The sequence below is a fragment of the Mytilus galloprovincialis genome, chromosome 7 (genome assembly GCF_965363235.1).
Source record: "Mytilus galloprovincialis chromosome 7, xbMytGall1.hap1.1, whole genome shotgun sequence".
NCBI lineage: Eukaryota > Metazoa > Mollusca > Bivalvia > Mytilida > Mytilidae > Mytilus > Mytilus galloprovincialis.
In genome coordinates, this window is record NC_134844.1 from 72,244,769 (window position 1) to 72,267,732 (window position 22,964).

The 22,964-nt window shown below is 33.2% G+C and overlaps 1 protein-coding gene across 1 annotated transcript in view; it reads right to left on the reverse strand.

Moving 5' to 3' along the window:
- Positions 1 to 2,144: 2,144 nt before the first annotated feature.
- Positions 2,145 to 22,964, reverse strand: part of LOC143083613 (uncharacterized) — a 28,758-nt gene continuing 7,938 nt past the window's right edge. The window contains exons 2-8 of the mRNA XM_076259888.1: positions 13,763 to 13,827; positions 12,503 to 13,300; positions 9,728 to 9,881; positions 7,332 to 7,454; positions 6,204 to 6,341; positions 4,517 to 4,666; positions 2,145 to 2,439 (exon numbers count right to left, since the gene is read on the reverse strand). Coding sequence (XP_076116003.1) covers positions 2,273 to 2,439; positions 4,517 to 4,666; positions 6,204 to 6,341; positions 7,332 to 7,454; positions 9,728 to 9,881; positions 12,503 to 13,300; positions 13,763 to 13,827 — 1,595 coding nt within the window. The 3' untranslated portion in view covers positions 2,145 to 2,272. The remainder of the gene's footprint in view (positions 2,440 to 4,516; positions 4,667 to 6,203; positions 6,342 to 7,331; positions 7,455 to 9,727; positions 9,882 to 12,502; positions 13,301 to 13,762; positions 13,828 to 22,964) is intronic.

Consider the following 22,964-nt stretch of genomic DNA (forward strand, 5'->3'; position numbering starts at 1 on the left):
GATGCACGGAAGTATTCAGTTGTATTTCCAACATATGTGTATGCTGCTATTTTTTATTTGTTTTTTACATATTTTCGGTTTACGCGTTAAATACAATGCCGAATTCAAATAAAGTTTTTATACCCCCGCTGGCCGCTTTCAAAAAGTTTAGGTGTACTGTTTCACCCCTGTCTGTGCCTCCTTTCGTCCATCCATCCCATGAATATTTTTTGTCGCATCATTCTTAGGAACTTCATCATAAGTATTTTTACAAAGGTTTCAGGCTTTATTTAAGTCAGCTTTACCGTGCGATGTGTTTTGAGATGCATCACTCAACAACTTCTTGTTTACCGAACACTTACAAATTATCCAGTTGCAGTGGAGGTATCATCAGTGAGCAGTAGCTCACGATTTCACTTTTTTTTGTCTATGAGGCTCATGAAGTAGCACTTGTAAATGAGTAGGTTCAGTAAGACCCCCTTTTGGCCCCAAAATATAGCAGTTTTATAAAATTGTGAAAATGTAATCGTTAAGCTATTTATTGGAAAGTAGAATGATTCTGCTACATAAATATGGGCTGTTTTTGACAATACAATGCACATATATCGGGTACTAGCATCGTTAAGCCATGCTAAATTACTGAAATCTTCACAATTTTAGCATTTTAGTTAAATTTTAGACGGTTTCCGTCTGTAATGAAAGTGGCTGCATTCGTGTTCATTATATTGAAATGTAAGTTGTATTTGATGATAATACATACTATATATAAAGGTTGAGGATGAACACGAATTCGGCCACATTCATTTTTGATAAAAAAAACTATATGAAAAGTGACGATTTTTGGCATATTTGATAGATTTTTCATATTTAAGCTTGAATAGGAGCGTTTTTTTAATGACTTAATCAGATAAAATCTTTCACATACATTAATTGAATCAATTGAAATAGACACTTAAGTGTTTAAAAAGTATCTCAAATATTTCGTAAGATGAACTTGAAAATTAAGGCCAAAATCGGCCCTTATACCGGACCTACTCCTTTTGTAGAATTTAAACAAAAGTGAAAACAATTATTGTAGTTTCTGTCTTATATAGACAATAACAGTTTAGTGTCTTTTTAAAAATATCAGCTGTATTTGTACGAGGCTAGGAAACAAGGTGTATGCGAGCTTTTAGCGAGCTACTACACCTGTTTCGAGCCGAGTACAAATACAGCTGATATCTAAAGACACTAAACAGTTATTGTCTTTATCCTGCAATTAATTCTGTATATTGTTTGTGTTTTAAAAGACACAAAAACTAACATATATAGTATTTATTTTCTATTTGTAATCCCTTGAGGCCAGCGTAGTAATATCAAAATCACACATTACGCTGAAGACGGGTTCGCAAAAAAAGAATCTCGAATGGTCAACAATAATACATCGCTCAAGGTGAATAATTATCTATTTTAACATAACAACTAATTTCAACAGTAAAAACAAATAAGAAAACATTGTCAAATTTGAAACAGAAGTGTACGAGTTGTCCTACGCTTCAGACTTGAAATTCAATAAACATGCATGCTGAAATTGACATAGTTGATTTTGTAACACAATCATACACATTCAAGTTTTGAAATCGACAATTGTCATCGTCATTGGAATGCAACTGGAATACACATTCTGAGGTCACACAGGTTCAAACAATACTCAGTCCGGCAGTGGGCGGAGCTTTAAAGCGATATCTGTATAGTATACAGATACATGTAGGGCTGTATCTGTATAGTAGGACACCCAATTGCAGGATAAAGAAAACTATTCTGCCTCTTTAATTTACTTAGAAGTCAACACTACCCATACACGGATCCGGCAACACTCTTTTCATGTAAATCTTACATCGACGACTTATTTTTGAAGGGAAGTATCTCAACAGGTCTTTTAAACAGTCAAGAGCTAGAGTTGTCAGATCGCGGTTAGCATTGATTGGACATAGGATCTATCTAATTTAATAGTTTGTTACAGTGTTAGAATGTATGACTTTAATATCAGAAGAACTAGCTCCAAGTACCCTGTTCCTCACTAATTATGAAACTATATACTGGCAGGATTATATTTTGTTATATACAGTTGTCTCATTTAGTAATCAGACCACAACTACTTAGGTTTATATCCTTAGTACAAAAACTTTCATTATCAAATAGTATGTCTTTATTTGAACAGTAGAGGAGAACATTAATAAAGATAAAAACAACTCTCAAATTGTCTTGCTATCACAGACTTGGTCATATTTTTAATAAAATATTAGCCTCGTTTTCACTTTTTTCCTTGTCGTGTGCGATACCTATAGCACGTATAACAACAATGTGTTGCAACGTCAGGATTGTTGCATACGTCTACCCCAAATTGTCGGAGATAATTCCCACAATCCAACACTCCATATGGCGTACTGAAGGAAACTGGACGGTCACCATATTCACAACCTGAAATTACAATAAAAATGTACAGTCTCTTTTTAATATCAATGCATTAATAAACATTTACCATAAACATTTGGAATGCCTATATCGACATTGAACTTAATTCTGGAAATGCAATCGTTGATCTTATGCTAAATGATAACCCCGATACAATGCCGGTAGAGTTAGTGGTTAGAAAAAGGATACCCGATTACCTTGTAAATTGTTAAAAAAAAATATGCCTTAGAATTGATGCACTCCTCAGTTTCTACAAATCTGAAATATTAGACACTGGACGCGCATGAATAATCAGTCAGTTAATTAAGCTATCTCTCATTTTACTTTCCATTAACCATATACCGACTGAATTTAAAAACGCTACACTCATTTTGTTGATTATTTTTTTTCCTTATTATTTTTGATTCTATACAACTGCTCTTCATGCTTATACTTCTTTCTCTTTAGAAAAAAATCAACATCATTCTGACTTATCTATGATTATCGAATACACCGGATTCTTGAAGTCGCACGAATTTTTTAAAGCAAAATTTGGAACAAATAAAAGAAAAAAAACCAGATCAATATGTAGTGACAATGCAACGTCATTTGCGATTCATGTTTACGGCGCAACGTCAACTGCTAATCAAATTGCCGAATGCCATTGCGCACATGTATAGATTCATGCAATAAATGTTTCCAAAAACTGAACTGCTAAAGAGTCGACTGAAGGAAAACATTTAAAGCACTTAAGTTTAAACCGCATAACTGTCAAAACCTATTGTAATGGGTGGAACAAAGGCAAAATCAGAAGGTGTAAAACAGAACCAAAAACATGTCAAACAGAATTGGTTGACCTTTCTGGCAATCATTTGGGCGTTTGTTACAGGCATTCATTGCTTTTGACTGTGACACATTCAAAAATTTTAAAAAGAATAATCTAGTGTTGCGGTTCTAGAGTCAGTCATATAAAACCAGTTCAACATGATTCAGTTTTAAAATAAATTTTGTTATCTTTACCACGACTGGGATCAACAGTTGCATCTCTAATTTTGATAAAATTAATACTGGACATCACGAAAAACTGGAACTTTTCTCTTAAATGTAATATAGTTTGTTAAATTAAACAGTCTCGAATACCAACTTAGTGTAAGCAAAGTAACTTACATTAAAATTGATACTTCTTAATTACATGGAAGATTCTACAAAATGTATCTGTATAGATAATGTAGTTGATATTAATGAAAAAAATCTTCAGTAAATTAACGCAAATGACGCAGACACCAAACAATATTAAGTTACTAAAATGAACAGCTAGACGCAATCATACAAAAGCAAAAATAGACAAATCTATGGTGGCCGGTTAAGGCCATTTCGCGTCTTCATCTTTCATATTCTATAGGGCGAAAACGCGTAAAACGCGAAAACGCGAAGTCGAAAACGAGAATTCGCAAAAAGGCAAAGTCGAAAACGCGAAATCGATTTCACGTTTTCGACTTCGAGTTTTCACGTTTTTGACTTTTCGACTTCGCATTTTCGACTTTTCGACTTCGCGTTTTCAACTTCGCCTTTCGCAATTTCGTGTTTTCAACTTAGCGTTTTCGCGTTTTCAACTTAGCGTTTTCGCGTTTTCGACTTCGCGTTTTCGCGTTTATGCCCTACATAATATGAAAGGCGAAAACGCGAAATGGCCTTAACCGGCCACCATACAAATCCCCATACCGTAGGACAATGTCTGAATAGAGAAGAGTCAATCTTTAAGATGAAATTGGTTTTGTTGTAAAAGTTGAACAAAAATAAAACCTATTTTAAAAACAGACTTTAAGACCGATTATAATATGCCCTAACAATTTCACAGTTCCAAATTGTTCCACATTCAAAATAAACTGTTAGTCTAGGTATACTAAACAACATTGAAAGCAATAAAAAATCGAAATCCCATTTATTTCGTGACAACCATTTTGTATCGATGGAGTAGCTGGAGGAAACCGTCAACCTAATTCAATTCATATTGGAGTTCAAATCACAACGTGCGAGGTTAGAACTCACAACCTAGCTACTGACAGGCAAGTGATATTATTTTTGTTCGAACAAACATGCGTACCTGGTATTTGGTATTGACTTCTTGATTTCAGTCTCTCGCAAGTTTCGCAGCAGATTTGATTCACCGTGGGCATGTAACAGTTAATTCGTAACTGGCTATTCTGATCAAATGGTGCACATAATTCTGGATTCTGGTCTCCCCACTGACATACTGAAACATAAACAGAAGATCATTGAGATTTCTTTTTGTAATAGATGTTGGTGGTTGACGTGAACAATATTGACTGGCTGGTGGTTCATATAAAACCCAGACTGTTGTCAAGCTGAATATTAGATAGAGACAAAGCTGTCAAGCAAAAGTTTTGAGTATCCAAAGATTTTGTTTAATTCTAAAACATAGTCCATTTATTTCGTTTGCATGTTGTTGCATGGGTTGTTTTTGTTTGTGATTTTTTTTATAACTATTATTTTTTTGTAATTCGCATGAATTTCGTATGTTTGGAGTCGTTTCAATTTTATTCAAATTTATTATACTTGCTAACAATATAATATTCAAATGCCGCATTAAAATAGCACCATATTACAAATATTTGCCCACGATCAAACGATATACTTTGGTATCTTGTAAAAGTGTCTCCTTCCAAGAATATGAAATATTGCAGCAATGAATAAGCATGTGTTGTATATGCTTGTTTAAATAAAGTGATTGATAAAAACGACTAAATGCTATTCAACGATCTGAAAGTGAGAAATATACTGAATATGGCGGTAGTGCTTTGTTGTTTGCTGGTGTGCCAGGAAACATAACTCTGATTGATCTGTGAGAGTTATATCGTAGCATAAGATGACATTTGGAGAAAAAAATCTGTATTTAGTTTTCTGTGTTATAACAGTCTTTTGCGAACTGATTATCTCGTGTTTTTCATTGTGTTGTACATTTTTCTTCAATGTATTTTTTTTTAATTCCCCTTTATGTCGATCTTCTCCCACTATTTGTTTACAAAACAAAGTAAGAATAGTGAGTTCATACGTAATTCGAATTCGATTTGCATTTGGTTAATGCGAATTAACCAATTTGAATCAATTCGAATTAAAAAGGAAGAGTGTGTGAACGCGATTAGCGAATTCGATTCGAATTCAATTCGAATTAATGCTGAGTTCACACGTAATTCGAATTCGATTCGCATTAACTAATTTGAATTAGTTAAATTCGCATTCGAAATGTTTAACGTCCTAACGTCAAATTCGCTGAACTGTTAAAACGACGTAAACTTTCAATTCGTATTAACAAAAGCGTATTTCTAATGCGAATTGGATAATGCAAATTAGCCAATTCAAAATTAATTCGAATGAAGAAAAAAGACTGTGTAAACGCGATTCAAATCAAATGTAGTACTACGTGTGATCGAGGCATAAATGTACGTTTGAACTAGACATGAAACATATCAAACTTTTAACTGTCTAATAAAGAAAATATCTTAATTTTCAAACATTTTCAATATGTCATCAAAAAAGTCAAGCAGTATCAATGCATATGAAATGCACCAACAAAAACGGGACCGAAAACTAATAATGATCTTAGTACACAGGTTTTTGCCTATTTTATGTTGTTCTATTAATACAATTTAGAATGGAAAGCGGGAATGGGTAAAAAATACAACAACCCGTACAAAGAGCAGAAGTCATATCATGATCACCATTAGGTCTTAAGCAGGTTCGACCCTATATAGATGATGAAATATGCTTACCGGACTTGTCCTGGTCTGCTAAAGAAGGACATGTGAGACAACAAAGACGCTGGTTTTCTGGGAGATAACATAGATGTCGCTTTTCTCTGATGATCTGACAACGAGGCGTTAAATCACCGTATTCACACCCGGGAATCACTACAAGAAAGTAAACATAAGAAATATGGACAATGTAGATATAGTGTCTTATTAAAACTTCGAAACAGAACACAATCTTATCGCGAGATCTCGAGTGTTGATGACAAAATTGGTGTACCAAGAAAGAGAACTCTATTGATTGTGTATTTGTAAAGAACTCGTTTGTTAATGAATTTCTGTTCAAAATAGTGTCCAGTGGCAAATATTTCAAGGTTGGAATTCTGGGTTGATTAAATAATTGGTGATTTACAACAATTTTAGCTCTATTGGCTTTTTATCTTGGCGGTCAGTTTTTATGGTCGGAGAAATCCTGAGTACCTGGAGTGAACCATGCACTGGCATTCGGTAAGAAAAATGACAAAACCTAGTAAATTAAGATTGAAGTCGATTTGACTTGAAACCAAAACCTCAGTGTTGCCTTCCAGGATAGTGATACCAAGGGGTACAATCAAAATCACGTGATTGATATACACACACCGGAAGTTACAGTCGAACTCGCCGCTTAAAAAGTTAGTAGTTAATTTTATCAATTAAATTTTGATTAATAAATTGGCACACCGAATGTCCGATAGTATGTAGTTTTAAAATACACAATTGTTTTTGCTAGAAAGCGTGCAGTTATTGCAAACACTTCGACACAGTTATCTGGTGAAATTTTGGAACTGTGTCGAAGTGTTAGCATTAACTGCACGCTTTCAAGCAAGGATAATTGTGTAATTCAAAACTAGATAGTATCCGAAATTCGGTGCACTACCTTATTTATTAAATTTTATTCATATAAACAAGTAAATACGACTACTTACCTTTCAAGCGGTCTGCTCGACTGTTACTTCCGGTGTGTGTATATCCATCACGTGATTTTGATTGTACCCCTTGGATACAGGATAATTTAGAAGTTTAACTGCTCAAACCACTCGGGTTGGAATGACAACCAACTAAGAAAGTCATAATTAATTAAGTAACAACGGCCTAAAAACTAATTGTTCTTACCTACAGCTTGTCTATCTTTGTGTAACCTGCATTGTTCACAGCAAATATCTCTATTTCGTGAATTATAACAATCAAATGGTTGTATATTCCTACATTGATAGGACCAATCACCGTATTCACAACCTACAAGACAAAGTATTGAAATTAAGGTGGCACCCAACACTACAGGGAGATAACTCTGTAAAATCAGATAAACGTTTTAATTACATTGTGTTCTTAAGGGAATATTAAGCTTCTCAATGATCAAAATCAGTGTTTGTCAAATTGCTATATAACCAGTGTAATATTTCTGATAAATAGGTTGGTTCAAATTTTTTGAAATTTTTATATTTTTGTCAAAGGGTCAAAGTAAGTATTTTGTAAAAATTTTAGGAAAATTAAACGATCCAAATAAATTTTAGTCAAGGTGTTGGGTATCACCTTAATCTCAGAACTTTTCGCTTTCAAATCTCATGGTTATTAAAAAGTGTTTGTCGATGAACAATTTAAATCAAAAGCGATTACTAGAAATACGGCATGCAAATCTTAAAGCACATGGGATTTCCACCTCAGCTCTAATTATTTGTTGTTGTTGTTTTTGTGCTAACTATATCGATTGAATGATGTTAGCTGAACGTCCAGTTGCAAATATTTCATTCATAATTAATACGAGATAACAATTAAACAAGGCATTCAAAAAGAAAGAGATGAAAGGCGGTGATTGGGGGAAATATGCTGAATTAGGATAAATGGTTTGCCTTTAACATACAAATTATTATATTTATAATATTATTCGTTTTTCAAAGTTTGGACACTTCAATTTTCTCTTTTTTACCAAATGTTTTATAATTTGAGAAGGATGGTATCTTTGTTAACGAAAAGGGGGTTTTATAGCGAAAACACATAAGTTGTATAGCGAAAACACACAAGTCTGATGACAGTTGTTGTTAAAACACAGTTCGTATCCATTCATATACAGTTTGAAATTGTAACTCTAAACTACCGTGCTTTCTACAGATTTCTATATCATTTCGGAATATATGAAACATTTATCATATAAATAATTATTTCTTGGTGGTAAATTGCCTTTAAATTGACAGCTACATATAACATCTTAGAACTTTGTTAGTGTACTGATGTCTTCATTTGATTATGTGATTATTTCACAGAGGGGGTTAAAACTATCTTAAGTCCTATACAGTTCGTTATCTGTTCTTTCACTTCCAGTTTTTCTTCTTTTACTGTTTTAATTCTACTGACAGATGCTTACGCTTTCATGGCACATGAAGCAATAAGTTTCAGTATTTTGTTGTTTTGTTTATTTAACATATTAATCAACTGTAACGGTATATATTGTTGTTTTTTGGTTTTTTTCAGTCGTTTGTTTTCGCATATCTCTCATCCTTTATGATTTAATTACTGGTTGCATCCGTCTTCAGTGTACATATATTTTTCCCGTTTGAATGGTATTACACTAGTGTTGGTTTTTTTTTTTTTTTTTTTTTTTGTTTTTTTGTTTTTTTTTTGTTTTTTTTTTTTTTTTGTTTTTGTTTTTTTTTTTTGTTTGTTTTTGGGAGGTCCTTTATAGCTTGTTGTTTGGTGTGATCCAAGGCTCTGTGTTGAAGATCGTACCTTGACCTACATGTATATAGGTTTATATATATAAATTGTGACTTGGATGGAGAGTTGTCTCATGGCACTCATAACATATGTCTTCCTATATCTACGAGACATATAAAAAAATATATTATTAATAAATAAGATTTTTTCTTGGAGCTCTTTAAGAGCACATATTTTTTTTTTTTTTTTTTTAAATCAGGATTTTGTGTCATTGTTTATTTATTGTTCTACATACTATAGATTGTGTTGTTTTTTTTAACTCTCTCATACATGTATCCTTGTTTTCTATTTGCACCCGTCTTCAGTGTATAATAATTATATTCGAATTTAACGTGGTATAACATACGTCTCGAATAGTGCTTGCGGTGCCAATTATACTCGTAATGTTAGTTTTTGTGGATATATGATTAAAACTCCATTTTTCTGTCGTTTTGGGGCTGTTCTCTGCTCTATGGTCGGATCGTTGTCTCTTTGACACATTCCCCATTTCCATTCAGAATTTTATTTTTTGATGATCTGGATTGGATATAAACTATAGATAATAATGAGAAATAAGTGCATAATAAAAGCATAAAAACAAGAAATAAAGAAAAATAGGCAAAACGAATTAAGAAAAGAGATACAAAAGTCATGTAATGAGGTGCTGAAATATGAAGAGACAGAATAATGGAGCAAAATAGATACAGAACAGATAACAATTGTGTAAAGAAATAAAGGACTCCCAATTCAGATCCTTGTATCTTACCTGTGTTTTATGTCCTTGTATCTTACCTGTGTTTTCTGTCCTTGTATCTTACCTGTGTTTTCTGTCTTTTTCAATGCCAAACATCTCTCACAGCAATCCCTAGAGACCCTCTCGTAATTATAGCAAATAAAGGATCCAAGTGTATTGATGGCTTGTGAACAACCCATATTGTTGATAAACACTGGCGTAGAGTCTGTAGGACATGTCTGAAATATGTAGGATAAGCATATTATTTTTGCAATGTTTTCCTTATATGAGAGTTGAAAGTATTATCAGAAAAAGATACCAAACGGACATTCAAACTCATAAGTCGAAAACTGAAAACGCCATGGCTTAAAAAGAAAAGGACAAACAGAAGAACAACATGAGCAACACCCAAAAAGAAAGAAGTTTTGTCTTTTGAATTGCATCACGTTTCACGATCCTGCTCGGCCTTTATTAATTTACCTTGCGATAAAGGTCTTGCTAATTGTTGAAGGCCTTACGTGAATGTGGCGGGTGTAAACGAGTTTAATCCCGCCATATTCTGTATGTGCCTGTCCCAAAATGAGGAGCTTAGAATCTAGTGGTTGTCGTATGTTGCTGTATATCATATTTTTTTTTAGTATTTTTTTCATAAATCAGACTGTTACATGTAATTTTCTCGTTTGAATTATTTGACATTCGTCATTTTATAGTTTACTTTATGAGGTATGAGTTTTACTAATTGTCGAATGTCGTAAGGTGACTAAGGATGTACTTAGGTGAGGTTAAGTGAAAATTAAGAAATTAAGAAATTAAAATTGATACTATAAGTTGGTAGAGCATTCTTTAAGGATGAAAATAAGCTAAAAATATTGATAGGTCATGGACCTCTTTTTCGAGATATTTGAGATTTAAAATATGGCGGGAAAAGTCTGACTCGGACTTTTACCTTACATTTGCATTGGTATTATTTGGGTCTCAAAATAAAAGAAAGAAAATCAAGAATCTTCTTAAATTTTGGAAAATGACCTTTCGTGAGCTATAAAGTCTTAGAATGAAATTCAAAACAGTGTAGCTGTGGCCATTGATTGACACATTAAATTCATCCATTGACTGGGACAATTTACGTGAACGTTTGTCTGTAACAACCACTGTTCACGACGTACCTACGATAGACATTGAAACTGTGGGGTCACCAAAGGTTTCTTAACGCCTCTAATTATAAAATAATTCGAAATATTAATCAGGAATAACCTTTATGTTTTGATTTATATAATATATATATATTAAAACATCGTGTTATTTCTGATTAATTTTTCGAATTACTTTATTTATGTGTTGAGAACCTTTGGTGACCCCATAGTTTAAGTGTCTTTAAAAAGTACATAGTGAGCAGTGGTCGTTACATACAAACGTTCACCTAAATTTTCCCAGTCAATGAATGAATTTAATGTGTCAATCAATGGCCACAGCTACACAGTTTCGAATTTCATTCTATATGAAAAAATAAATGGGTGTTAAGGGGCAAAATATTTACTTTGTATTGTATGGAAAAACACCAAGGAGTCCGAACATTTGTCACAAATTCCAAAACCTCACCTTAGTACATCCTTAAGTGACCGTGATGTCTTCAACGTTTTTTCATAGTTTTCTACGGTTTAAAATGGAATTTAGAATTAAATTATAAGAAATGACTAATATTTTTTCTGTCTATTCGAAATAACATAAAAAATGTGGTGCACACTGTTAAATAACCCGCTACGCGCGTTATTTAGTGTGCACCAAATTTTTTATGTTATTTCTTCATAGACAGAAAAAATATTACAGTCATTCCTTAAACAAATTAACTTAAGATTCTGTTTTGAGCTTAATTCATTTATGTACTTCATGTAATCCCTGTCAGAGTTCGGCTTTACTTTTGGTGTTTTCTATGTGTGCGCTTCAAGGTTTTTACAGGTTTTTTGACTTTGGAATGGTTTGGCCTTAAGTTTGAATGAAGACACAATAATTGTAGAAATCTGCATCTGGTACAAGGAACAGGTATATTAATAATATTCGTATAATGAAAAATGTAATTAAGACAACAAACAAACTGTTTGCAATGGATAACGAGTTAGTTTTATGTATTTTTACAGCGTTTTCTTTCAGTAGACTCAGTGACATTTTATAATTTCAAGTAGTAAATGATTCACATCAGAATTATGAAAATATAGATATATTGTAACAGTAAACGCGTGTTACTTATCTTACAACTACTGTTTATTGATATAAATTTCCTGCTAACAGATGAAGGCTGTATGTATAGATACATGTTTCAAGTGACTCATTATTATATAAACAACTTAAGATTTAATTGGGGCAATCAAGATTATGTCCTGTTGATACTTAGAATCATCACTTGTAAATTTTATAATCGTGAAATGTTTCAGTAACGAGGTAATCTTCAATATAATGAAAAGTTTCAATTTAAATGTTTAAAGTGGCGTATTGCCATACATAAGTCCGTTTTAACGTTTTACCAGAAGTTCATTACTTGAAGAACGCAACTTACTAGTAAATTGCCACTAATGAACACATGAACTAATGATGGCAGAACGAACTTGCCTAACCAACTACAATTGAGGTCTTTAAAGAGAACTGGGTTTTGCCGTTTTTAAAATTGTAACCGAAAAAACAAAAGAAACAGACACAACCGGACAAACAAATGAACACAAGGTAGTTCATGATATAAAAACGCAAGCTCTCGAACTTCTGATTTACAATTGAAACATGTGTTTGACAAGAGTTGTGTCGGTTATGTAATATCTTTTTAAGAATAACAAAATTGGATCTCCAAAACTTTAGTAAAGTTAAACATACTTACTGGGTCATTTGAAAGAACTCCTCTGTTAGGAATTAAATTTGAACTTCCGCCATATACACGTTCATTTCTATTGTAAATTGGATATCTCGATCCTCCACCAACATATTGAACTCTGGTGCTACCTGGATTGTATGAAACTCCACTACCAACATACGGGGAATATTGATTCTGTGTACTTCCTGTTCCATATCGCGTTCTGGTGCCCTGTTGGTTTGTGTTAGGATATTGACGATTGGAACCGCTGGTCTGGTATCCAGCCTGACTTGGAGGTCTATATCGATAAGCTGTTTGAGAGTCTGGTCCGGTATATACAGTACGTGTATACTGATATCCACTTTCGGCTCTTACTGGGGGACTTATTGTAGTCGATGTAATCGGTTGTCTATATCGTTCAGTTGTATATTGATATCTATATCCGGTTCTTACTGGGGGACTTCTTGTAGATGATGGAATCGGTCGTCTTCGATCTTGTTCATTTGTATATTGATATCTAATTCCGGTTCTTACTGGGGGACTTCTTGTAGATGATGGAATCTGTTGTCTTCGATCTTGTTCACTTGTATCTAGATGACTTCTGAATTCAATCTGAGGATCACTACCTATTGTTATAATTCTAGAATCATCGTCTTGTGAATTTTCATTTTGAGTTTGATTTTCAGATTGTGTGTCATATGTTGAGCTAACATATCTATAACCAGAATTCTGGGTATTGCTTCGGTCTTGTTGTACATTATCCACACTTTCACTACGAACTAATGGTACGCCTCCACCATTCGAGGAACTACTTATTGGTAACGGCTATTACAAAAAATATCAAGTTAACTCATCAATTATACTATATAACACGAATAAAAGCAATGTTTTGTTTTTGTTTTGTTTTGTTTTGTTTTGTTTTGTTTTGTTTTGCTTTTCAGTAATTTGTTTTTTAATTTGATATTTGTTGTTTTCACAAGTGGTAAATCACTTGCTGCAAACGGATGTATTAAAATACACCATACAAGCAACTTTGGCCTACATATCCAAATACTATATAGCTGATGAGCTATTTGACAATTTTATAGAACCAACAGAATATGAGTATTTCTGCATTTCAAATTCATATATGAGTTGACATGGCTATTTTTTTCTTGTTTGTTTCGAGTGGGTTTTTTTTCTATTGTTTTGTATTGCATGTTAATATTTCTTCTTTTTCATGTTCTTCTCTTTTATGCTATGCTTTTGTAGACGGTTAATCGAGCATGCTTTATGTTTCTAACTTACAGGCAAATCATTTCCATCTATATATCTCTTCTGTCTTTTGATGTCTAGCTTTTCAAAAACAGTTTCTGAAACAAAACAAATACAATAAATTAATATTTGTGTCAAAATATTTTTATTAATCTGTGCAAACGAATTTTTTTACTATTACAGTTTTATTGGTAGAGTGCCTGTTTTAAATATAACAATCTCGACTTGCCTAAAAACAAAGACACTGACAAGGAAAAGGCCTTGAAACTTTTGAGTACGATTTTTGTACTCAGACTCAAGAATCAACCAATCAAAATGCTGGATTTCATTTTTCGAGCATGATTTTTGTGCTCCGAGCACTGAGCAAAGTTTTCTGACTTCAACCCCTAGTAGACGTTAAGGAAAAGGACAAGGATGAAACATGACAAACAATAAGTCACTTATAGAGGAAAGAAAACACAATTATTGTCCGCATAAGCCCACACCTCCCTTTGTCTATAAACTTGACAACTTAAAAGATATAATAATTAAAGTCAGAATTAAGGGGTCATCCATAATTGTCAACCATTTTCCAAAGTGTACAAAACGTACACTTTTTCAGACCCCCCACCCTCCCTCAAAAAGTGTACATCAACCATTTTCAGATTTCAAGAGAGGAATCAATCATTCTTAATAAAAAGAAGATCCTGTTTATTATATTTTAGTTTAATATAGAAATTTGCATTGAAAATAAACTAAAACATATCTGACTGTTTTATTTGATGACATCTATCTGTGATGCCTGTGTTTTGTTAGAATAAAGAGTTCAAAGATTAGTGTTTCCCCTATCACACAGTGGTAACTCCAATGAAAAAGGGCACCTAGAGCATGCAAAAGATTAACAAAAGGGCACATAAACTATGCTTAGAATCAAAGAAAGGGAAATGCATGGTTATATTGCATTGGTAAAGTATGGACCGACAGTTGTTGATGGAATCAGAGCTCAAGACAGCAATCAATAAAAGTGTTATGTTTTAAAACATTTTAAGTTTTTAAATTTCCCGCCTGTATTTCTATTTAAAAGGTCCCTGTAAATATGCCATTCATGGCACTATTATCGTTTATGAATATATACTGTAACGTGTACATATATTGGATAATTTTTAAGGTTAAGGTTAAACTTCATATGGAGGTGCTCCTAATTAAAGGAGGCTTATACTAAGAAAAATAAGTTTACTTCCGTTTTATTGGTTTACTGTTTTGGAATACATTTATACAAGGAAATTAATCGAAGGACCAGTTTAAAATCTTTTCACAAAATGACGTCTTGTCAAAATCAAAACATTCAAAGAATTTAGTGTTTCCATCAGTTTTGTTTATTAAACAGTGAAACGATAAAGATTTATAATAAAGCAGGTGAAATTGACAATCGGGGGTACTGAGAAATGCTTGCAAACTTTTTGTTTAAAATTTTTTACAAGTTTACATTTTTGAAAGATTTAGTTTTCATATATGATTTGATCTTTTAAAAGTTCAATCCGGATTGAGGAGAATTATAATATCGAAATAAATATCATCAAGTGAAAATAATAAAGAAGAAATAAGAAGAGAAACACACCCAAGCCAATTCTCGATTTTATACATCGACCTTCCCTACGGAAACGAAAGAAATTCTGGAAATAAAAAAAAAGCGTACGGTAAAAATGTTGATTTTTTAACCCCCTCCCACAGGCACTTGTTTCTGTCAATGTGGGGTTTACTATCCATACCAGTACAAAAAAAAACACAAGGTAGCTAACGGAAATTTTCAATGTGTTCGCTTCAACCAATATTTTTTTAATTTCCCTTGATTTTTTCACAAATAAAAGTACACCAGTCTGTCGGTAATTGATTTATCTTTACAATGAAACAACTTTCACGTACCTTGAGAATACCCCTCAAACAGAATAACACACTTCAGATGAGAATTATTGACCTTTTTCCAGACCATTGAATTTGTAAGGACTTAACTTCCGGTTAACTTAGGAAGTTAATATTACTGTGTAATCCCATTGGTCACATTTTTCTGGTTACTGGTAACTAGTATAAATAAACAGGTAACCAGATGAATTAAACCAATGGGATTGCACAGTTATATTAACTTCCTAAGTTTACCGGAAGTTAAGTCCTTACAAATTCAATGGTCTGGAAAAAGGTCAATAATTCTCATCTGAAGTGTGTTATTCTGTTTGAGGGGTATTCTCAAGGTACGTGAAAGTTGTTTCATTGTAAAGATTAATCAATTACCGACAGACTGGTGTACTTTTATTTGTGAAAAAATCAAGGGAAATTAAAAAAATATTGGTTGAAGCGAACACATTGAAAATTTCCGTTAGCTACCTTGTGTTTTTTTTTTGTACTGGTACGGATAGTAAACCCCACATTGACAGAAACAAGTGCCTGTGCCCCCTCCCCCCAAGTGTACGTTTTGTACACTTTGGAAAATGGTTGACAATTATGGATGACCCCAAAGATGATTGTCCAAATAATTAACATGCTTTTCATCCGGTCATACAGACATCGCAGCATTGTCCATGATTTGTGATTAACGCTTTTATATTACTTTATCGTTCTAACAAACAGCCGTTTCGGTGCGAGAATTGGGTTGTTTCTTTCTCCTGTTTTTATGCTCAAAATATCGTTTGTTTTATTCGTATGTTTTGGTTTTTTTTTTTATTTTGTGGTTTTAACTTAGTACATTGTTGTTATTTTGTTGTTTTTTTTGTCGGAAGGGGTTTGTACATTTGGTATTTTAAGACACAAATTGAAAACTGTGATAATGCTTAATAAAAGTGCATCATCGTGTTAAATAATTTTTAGGTTATTATTAAATATGAATTTAAATTTAAGCCTGATATATGGACAAAGATTTAAAGAAAAACTATTCTGCACGGGATATCCTGTAAAACAATATCATATATAAAATTTAAAAAAGAAGTGACCCGTTAAAACAATTCTTCTGTAGTGAAATACTAAATTAATTTATGGTGATTTTATAGCTAGAAATAGTACCATTTTACTACGCTGTAATTGAATAAGCGCCTGTTTAGACGTATCTTATCTTTTATACCTGTCCATGAACTTCAGAGCTCATTTACTATACACGTGCTTAGTGCTTATAATGTATTCTTAATTGGCAGATCATATTGTTATCAATATAAAAGGAACACCTTTCAAAAGAAATAGGATGGACGATCATAGATTACTGACGGTTTTTTTTCCAAACCGAGTTCAGGCTTTTGCACACTTTCGGTTTGTTTGTATATATATTATTAGGTCAATTTTTAGCTGTTGGTATTTTAGAGTTTAAAAGATCATTTTTGAATTATAAAATCTTTATACATAAAGCGTGTGTAAAGCAATACAGTGAAAGGTGTAATCCAAAACAAGTTTTCCCTTTTGTTTTATTCTATGCTGTCATGATAAAATGAATGCCATTTTCTTGGTACATATCGCTTTTAGATTGATTAACGGGTTACTGCGTCCAGCGGCAGATATTTCATGCATTTTCGTAACGAGAATAGAAAGCAATAAATCTAAAAAGTTGGCTCTGCAAAGTAGTTTGAACGGAATGAAGGGTGGAGATTGTTAACTGTCAGAAATAATTTCGGCCCTCAAAGATTTGTTCCAAGGATTTTTGCGCACACGAAAAATCATCTAACATTACTTCCCTATCGCGAACCTGCAGTCGTGTCTGTATATTCAAACACCCATCCTTGTGAGGAAGGTCCTTTAAACTGGTACGAATTTATATATCCCTGGTAATCTTGAGGTTTTCATTTTTAAACCATATACAATTTTGAAACTGGTTTAAATTGTTTAAAGAAAATAAGCATCTGTATCTATCAACGGGGCATTGGCTGTCAAAGGAGTAGGTCCGGTAAGGACCGATTTTGGCCTCAAATTTCAGGTTTATCTGACGAAAGATGTTGACCACTTTTTAATCACTTAAGTGTCTATTTAATTTGATTCAAATAATTTATGTGAAAGATCTTAACTAATTTAGTCATTAAAATCGCTCCCATTAAAGCTCAAATATGAAAAATCTACCAAATATGCTGAAAAATGTCACTTTTAAGATGGTTTTTGTCAAAAATGAAAGTGGCCGCATCCGTGTTCATCCTCAACCTTGTTATGTATTATCATCAAATACAACTTACATTTAAATATTTTGGATGAACACGAATGCGGCCACTTTCGTTTTACACGGAAACCGTCTAAAATTTAACCAAAATGCTAGAATTGTGAAGATTTCAGTAATTGACTTAATGGAGCTAGTACTCGATATATGTACATAGTATTGTCAAAAAGCGGACATGTAGCGGAAGCATTCTACCGTCCAATAAATAACTAAAAGTATACCTTTTAACAATTTTGTAAAACTGCTATATTTTGGGGCCAAAAAGGGGTCTTACTGGACCTACTCCTTTATGTTTACCGATTTGACTCAAATTCTCACATTTGATCGATAACATATACTATAAAAAAGGTATACTAGTATCCAAATTATAAAAAGTTATATGCTAGTGGTATTACCTAGAAGCCACTGCTTCGTACTTAACATGCATAATTTAAATTATGCAGTTGTTTATTATATATTAATTTCCAGATGATAGAATTGTGTAACTCGTGTTAACACTTTCGGAGTTATTGAGTTGGTTCAGATCATTTAAGCTATTCGGTTCAGGCACTTTAAATTTGGTGTTTTGCTCTCAAACATTAAAATAATAGTTTTGTGTTTCCAAATAAACTCATTTTAGATATAACAGAATCAATACCATTTGGTACGCCAGACGCACGTTTCGTCTTCAAAGGACTTACTAGTGACGCTTGAATCCAAAGGGTAAAAAAGGCCAAATAAAGTTCGAAGTGGAAGAGCATTCAGAACCCAAATTTCGAAACATTTGTCCAAATAAAGCTTAGGCAATATTTTTCTAGATTAAAAAGTCCTTACTTACTAGTATTTGAGAGAGAAAAATTCCAAACTTGGGGTTGGAGAATCTGACAATGTTAAATCAAGAAACACTATACAGATATCTTGTCATTTTTTAAGTATGGGATGTTCATAATATTTGAAGAAAAAATATTCTGACACTCTAGCATTTTCAGAAGTCCATAATTTTTTAACACTGACCAATATTTAAATTATTATTTCATGTCAAAATTGATCTCCTTCAGCATTTCTACAGAAATACCCTCTCTTTCTATATATAGTTATAAGGACTTTGACCGAGTCATGTGTGACTTGTTGGTCTCCTCGACACCAAAGACGTCGACCCCAAAACTGATGAATCGTCGTCCTTCTGGTCATCTTCGTAAATTTTCATTTTGCTGGTAAGATTTAAAGTGATTTGGCGTACTTTGATATGTACGGGATATATAAATACGCTATTACATCAAGGAAAAAAGGGTTAAATAAATTTAAGAATGAAAATGGGGAACGTGTCAAAGAGACAACAACCCGACCATATAGTGCAGAAAACAAATATAAACTCGTTTATAAATATTAAGCGGGGATATTGCAAGGTAAAATGTATGTCGGTCCCATATCTGTCGTACCCTGTGTCTGCATTGGCATTCAAAATTACCAATCACACATGTTACTAGTATTAGAGCACTGGATTGAAGTATATGTTGAAGTCACTTTTGTGTTCTGTGTTTGATTGACAAGTTGAACAGGTAAGAAACGAATCTGATAACTGAGGTAGCTTCAAAAGAAACAAATCATCATTTGAACTTTTGCCCATATTTTCTGCTATCAGCATGTCAGCATGCAGCATTTGGAGATTAATTTATGGAGGCAGTATTACGTTTAACGCTTTATGAAATTGGATGCCAAATTAATTACTTTTGTGAAAGAAATGTAACAGGTGCAATTTGAATAGTATATCAAATCCTCAAATGAAACAAGGATTCGATCTGATATTGTTTTGATACAATTAGTTCTAAACGATCTTCAGAACTATTAGATAGTAATCTGTCACAGTTTGATCGTAGAATTGCCAAAATTGTAAAAACTGTTATATCATATATGTTAAAACTGTCAAATCTATCTTGCTTAAAACTGGGGGTTTTTTCTTGGGTAGAATATCCTACGGAAATAGAGTAGAACTGTCTACATAAGTAGGTTAGACCTGTCAATATAAATATAAAAAAGAAGATGTGGTATGTTTGCCAATGAGACAACTATCCACAAGAGACCAAAATGACACAGATATTAACAACTATAGGTCACCGTACGGCCTTCAACAATGAGCAAAGCCCATCCGCATAGTCAGCTATAAGAGGCCCAGATATGACAATGTAAAACAATTCAAACGAGAAAACTAACGGCCTTATATGTATAAAAAAAAAATGGAACGAAAAACAAATATGTAACACATAAACAAACGGCAACCACTGAATTACAGGCTCCTGACTTGGGACAGGCACATACATAAATAATGTGGCGGGGTTATACATGTTAGCGGGATCCCAACCCTCCCCCTAACCTGGGACAGTGGTATTATAACAGTACAACATAAGAACGAACTATAAAAATCAGTTGAAAAAGGCTTAACTCATCAGATGGACAAAAATAAAAGTGGACGTGGCCGGGTACTTGTACATCCCAACAACAAAAAGACACTAGGAACAGATCTGAGAGTACTCGCAGTTATCTGAAATCTAGTTCAAAGCCACTAACAACTAATAAAAAAAATCATGCATCTAAGACTAAACTGAGACAGCGACCTTACGACAAAAACAAACAATGGCATCTAGAGGATAACATGCAGTTTCCAAAACTAGTCAGGTGTTTAAAACATGTCAACTTATCGTCTTAAATCTGTAATGAAATTAACCGAACCAATCAAGCATTTGCCGTCAACACCCAATCTCAAAATAAAGAAAAATAGTAAGACATGACATATGACAAATATGGAAGAGGCTGACGGGCACATCAAAGTTTGGCGGTATAAAACTAGTAGGAATCTGTTATGGAGAAGAAATGTCCTCAACTATTGTCCTATTGTGTAGAGTAAAAAATGTTTTGTCATAAACTGTTTCAAATGAGTAAGAAGAACCACAGTCTCTAAAACCAAGAACAGTTCTCCCAACAGATGGTCCCAGGTAGATTTATAAAATCGTTATTGATTTGACCAAAACTGCTTTGAATCGTGCACCACTGATAAGTCTTTTATAGCAATGACGGACATCTTGCTGCTGCGAGTTGCACAATAAAAAACATAATCCTGGTATTTTATATAATATAAAAAAGAAAATGTGGTATGATTGCCAATGAGACAACTCTCCACAAGAGAACAAAATAACACAAAAATTAACCACTATAGGTCACAGTATGGCCTTCAACAATGAGCAAAGCATATACCGCATAGTCAGCTCTAAAAGGACCCGAAATGACAATGTAAAACAATTCAAATAAAAAAAAAAAATATAAGTTCTTACAAAAACTTGGTGTATAATTTGGATGTCACATCCCATAGGGTGTCGTCAGGACAGTGGTCAACACTAAAAGCGACATTGATGGGGTCGTGTATCTATACATTTTCTGTTCACAAAAAGTGCAAATAATTCAAAACACTAATGGGGTTTTTTTTCGACTCCAGGTACAGAATGACCATTGCCAAGTTTGTTGAATTATTTTTCAGGGCTCCTCAACTTCATTTAATTTGTTAACTCGGATTAAATTTTTTGCTCACAGCAATACGGCTTTTGGTGGAAATCCTACACCAGAAATGCTTGCAGAGGATAAATTTCATCTTAGCACAAAGGGAATTGCTCAGTTAGCTAACAATATTAAACCAGCCATTCACTCAACACTGGGTGTTCCATTACATACCCGACAAGATCGTAGTCGCTCTCGTATCAACAGAGGACGTGGTAGAGGTTCCAGAGGCAGAGGTCGTGGAAGACAATCATCTCCATCCTAACATTTATTACTTATTCATACAATAGAATTTCAATACTGATTTTGTCAATCAAAGCAATATTGTATTTTTTTTGTATATGTAACATTATATTTTACAAAAGAATCAAAGGTCATAGATATATACATATATATAGAACCTTATCATTTTTTTCAATTTCAATTTTGTCTATTCTTAAACGATAGACAAGTTTAATTATATCATTTTCTTTTGTTAGTATACTTATTTTTTTAATCAAAGGTTAGAATATAATAACCTATATGTCATTTTCAAATTTGAAAAATTGTTTTTGGAATGTTGGGGGACTCATTGCAAAGGGCTATGACAAAACGTGTGACCCCTTGTTCATTAAGTCAATAAACAAATATGAAATTGTTTGTTTGGCTGAGACCAGTGGCGGATCCAGGTGGGTTCCGGGGGTTGGAACCCTCCCTTTTTTTGGACGATCAATGCATTTGAACGGGAGCATATAGTTGGAACTCCCCCCCCCTTTTTTTTTTACTCTGGGTTGGGAACCCCCTTTCAAAATGGCTGGATCCGCCACTGGAGACCCATTTAGGATATCACTCAACATTAAAAACAAATTGGGTCATTCCACTATCATCCTATCTGTAGACAAGTGATTAAGTATAATAATAGATGTTTTGGTGGCATTGCAATATTATGAAAACCACATGTAAAAGATGATGTTAAAATAGTGAAAAACACTAATGCTGATTATCAGTGGGTGGAATTAAATAAAAACTTTTTTGGTCTTCAAAAAGACCTGTTTATATGTGTGGTATATTTTCCACCTAGTTTATCCTCTTATACTAAGGATCTTGATGTAAATATTTTGGATTGCATACAAAAAGATATTACAGATACATTTGGAGATGCCAATTTTTTTCTTTGTGGCGATTTTAATGCAAGAACAGGAACAAGCCCTGATTATATCATGCATGACGATAATAAATTCTTTGTTTAAATCATATCCTACAGACAAAATTATTACAGAACGTAACAATAAGGGTGTAAAATTAGATACAAGAGAAAGGAATTATTAGATTTTTGTATTTCACATTAATTGAGAGTACTTAATGGAAGGACACTTGGTGATTTACAAGGCAATTATACATGTTTTACACCAAACGGTGAAAGTGTTGTTGACTATGCTATCGTGTCCGAGGGTGCCCCGAAAAGTATTTTATATTTTAGAATATTAGATTATATACCTACAATGTCAGACAGCCATTGTAGATTAGAATGGGCATTGTCTGCTAATTATTGTATAGAAACTCCTATTTCAC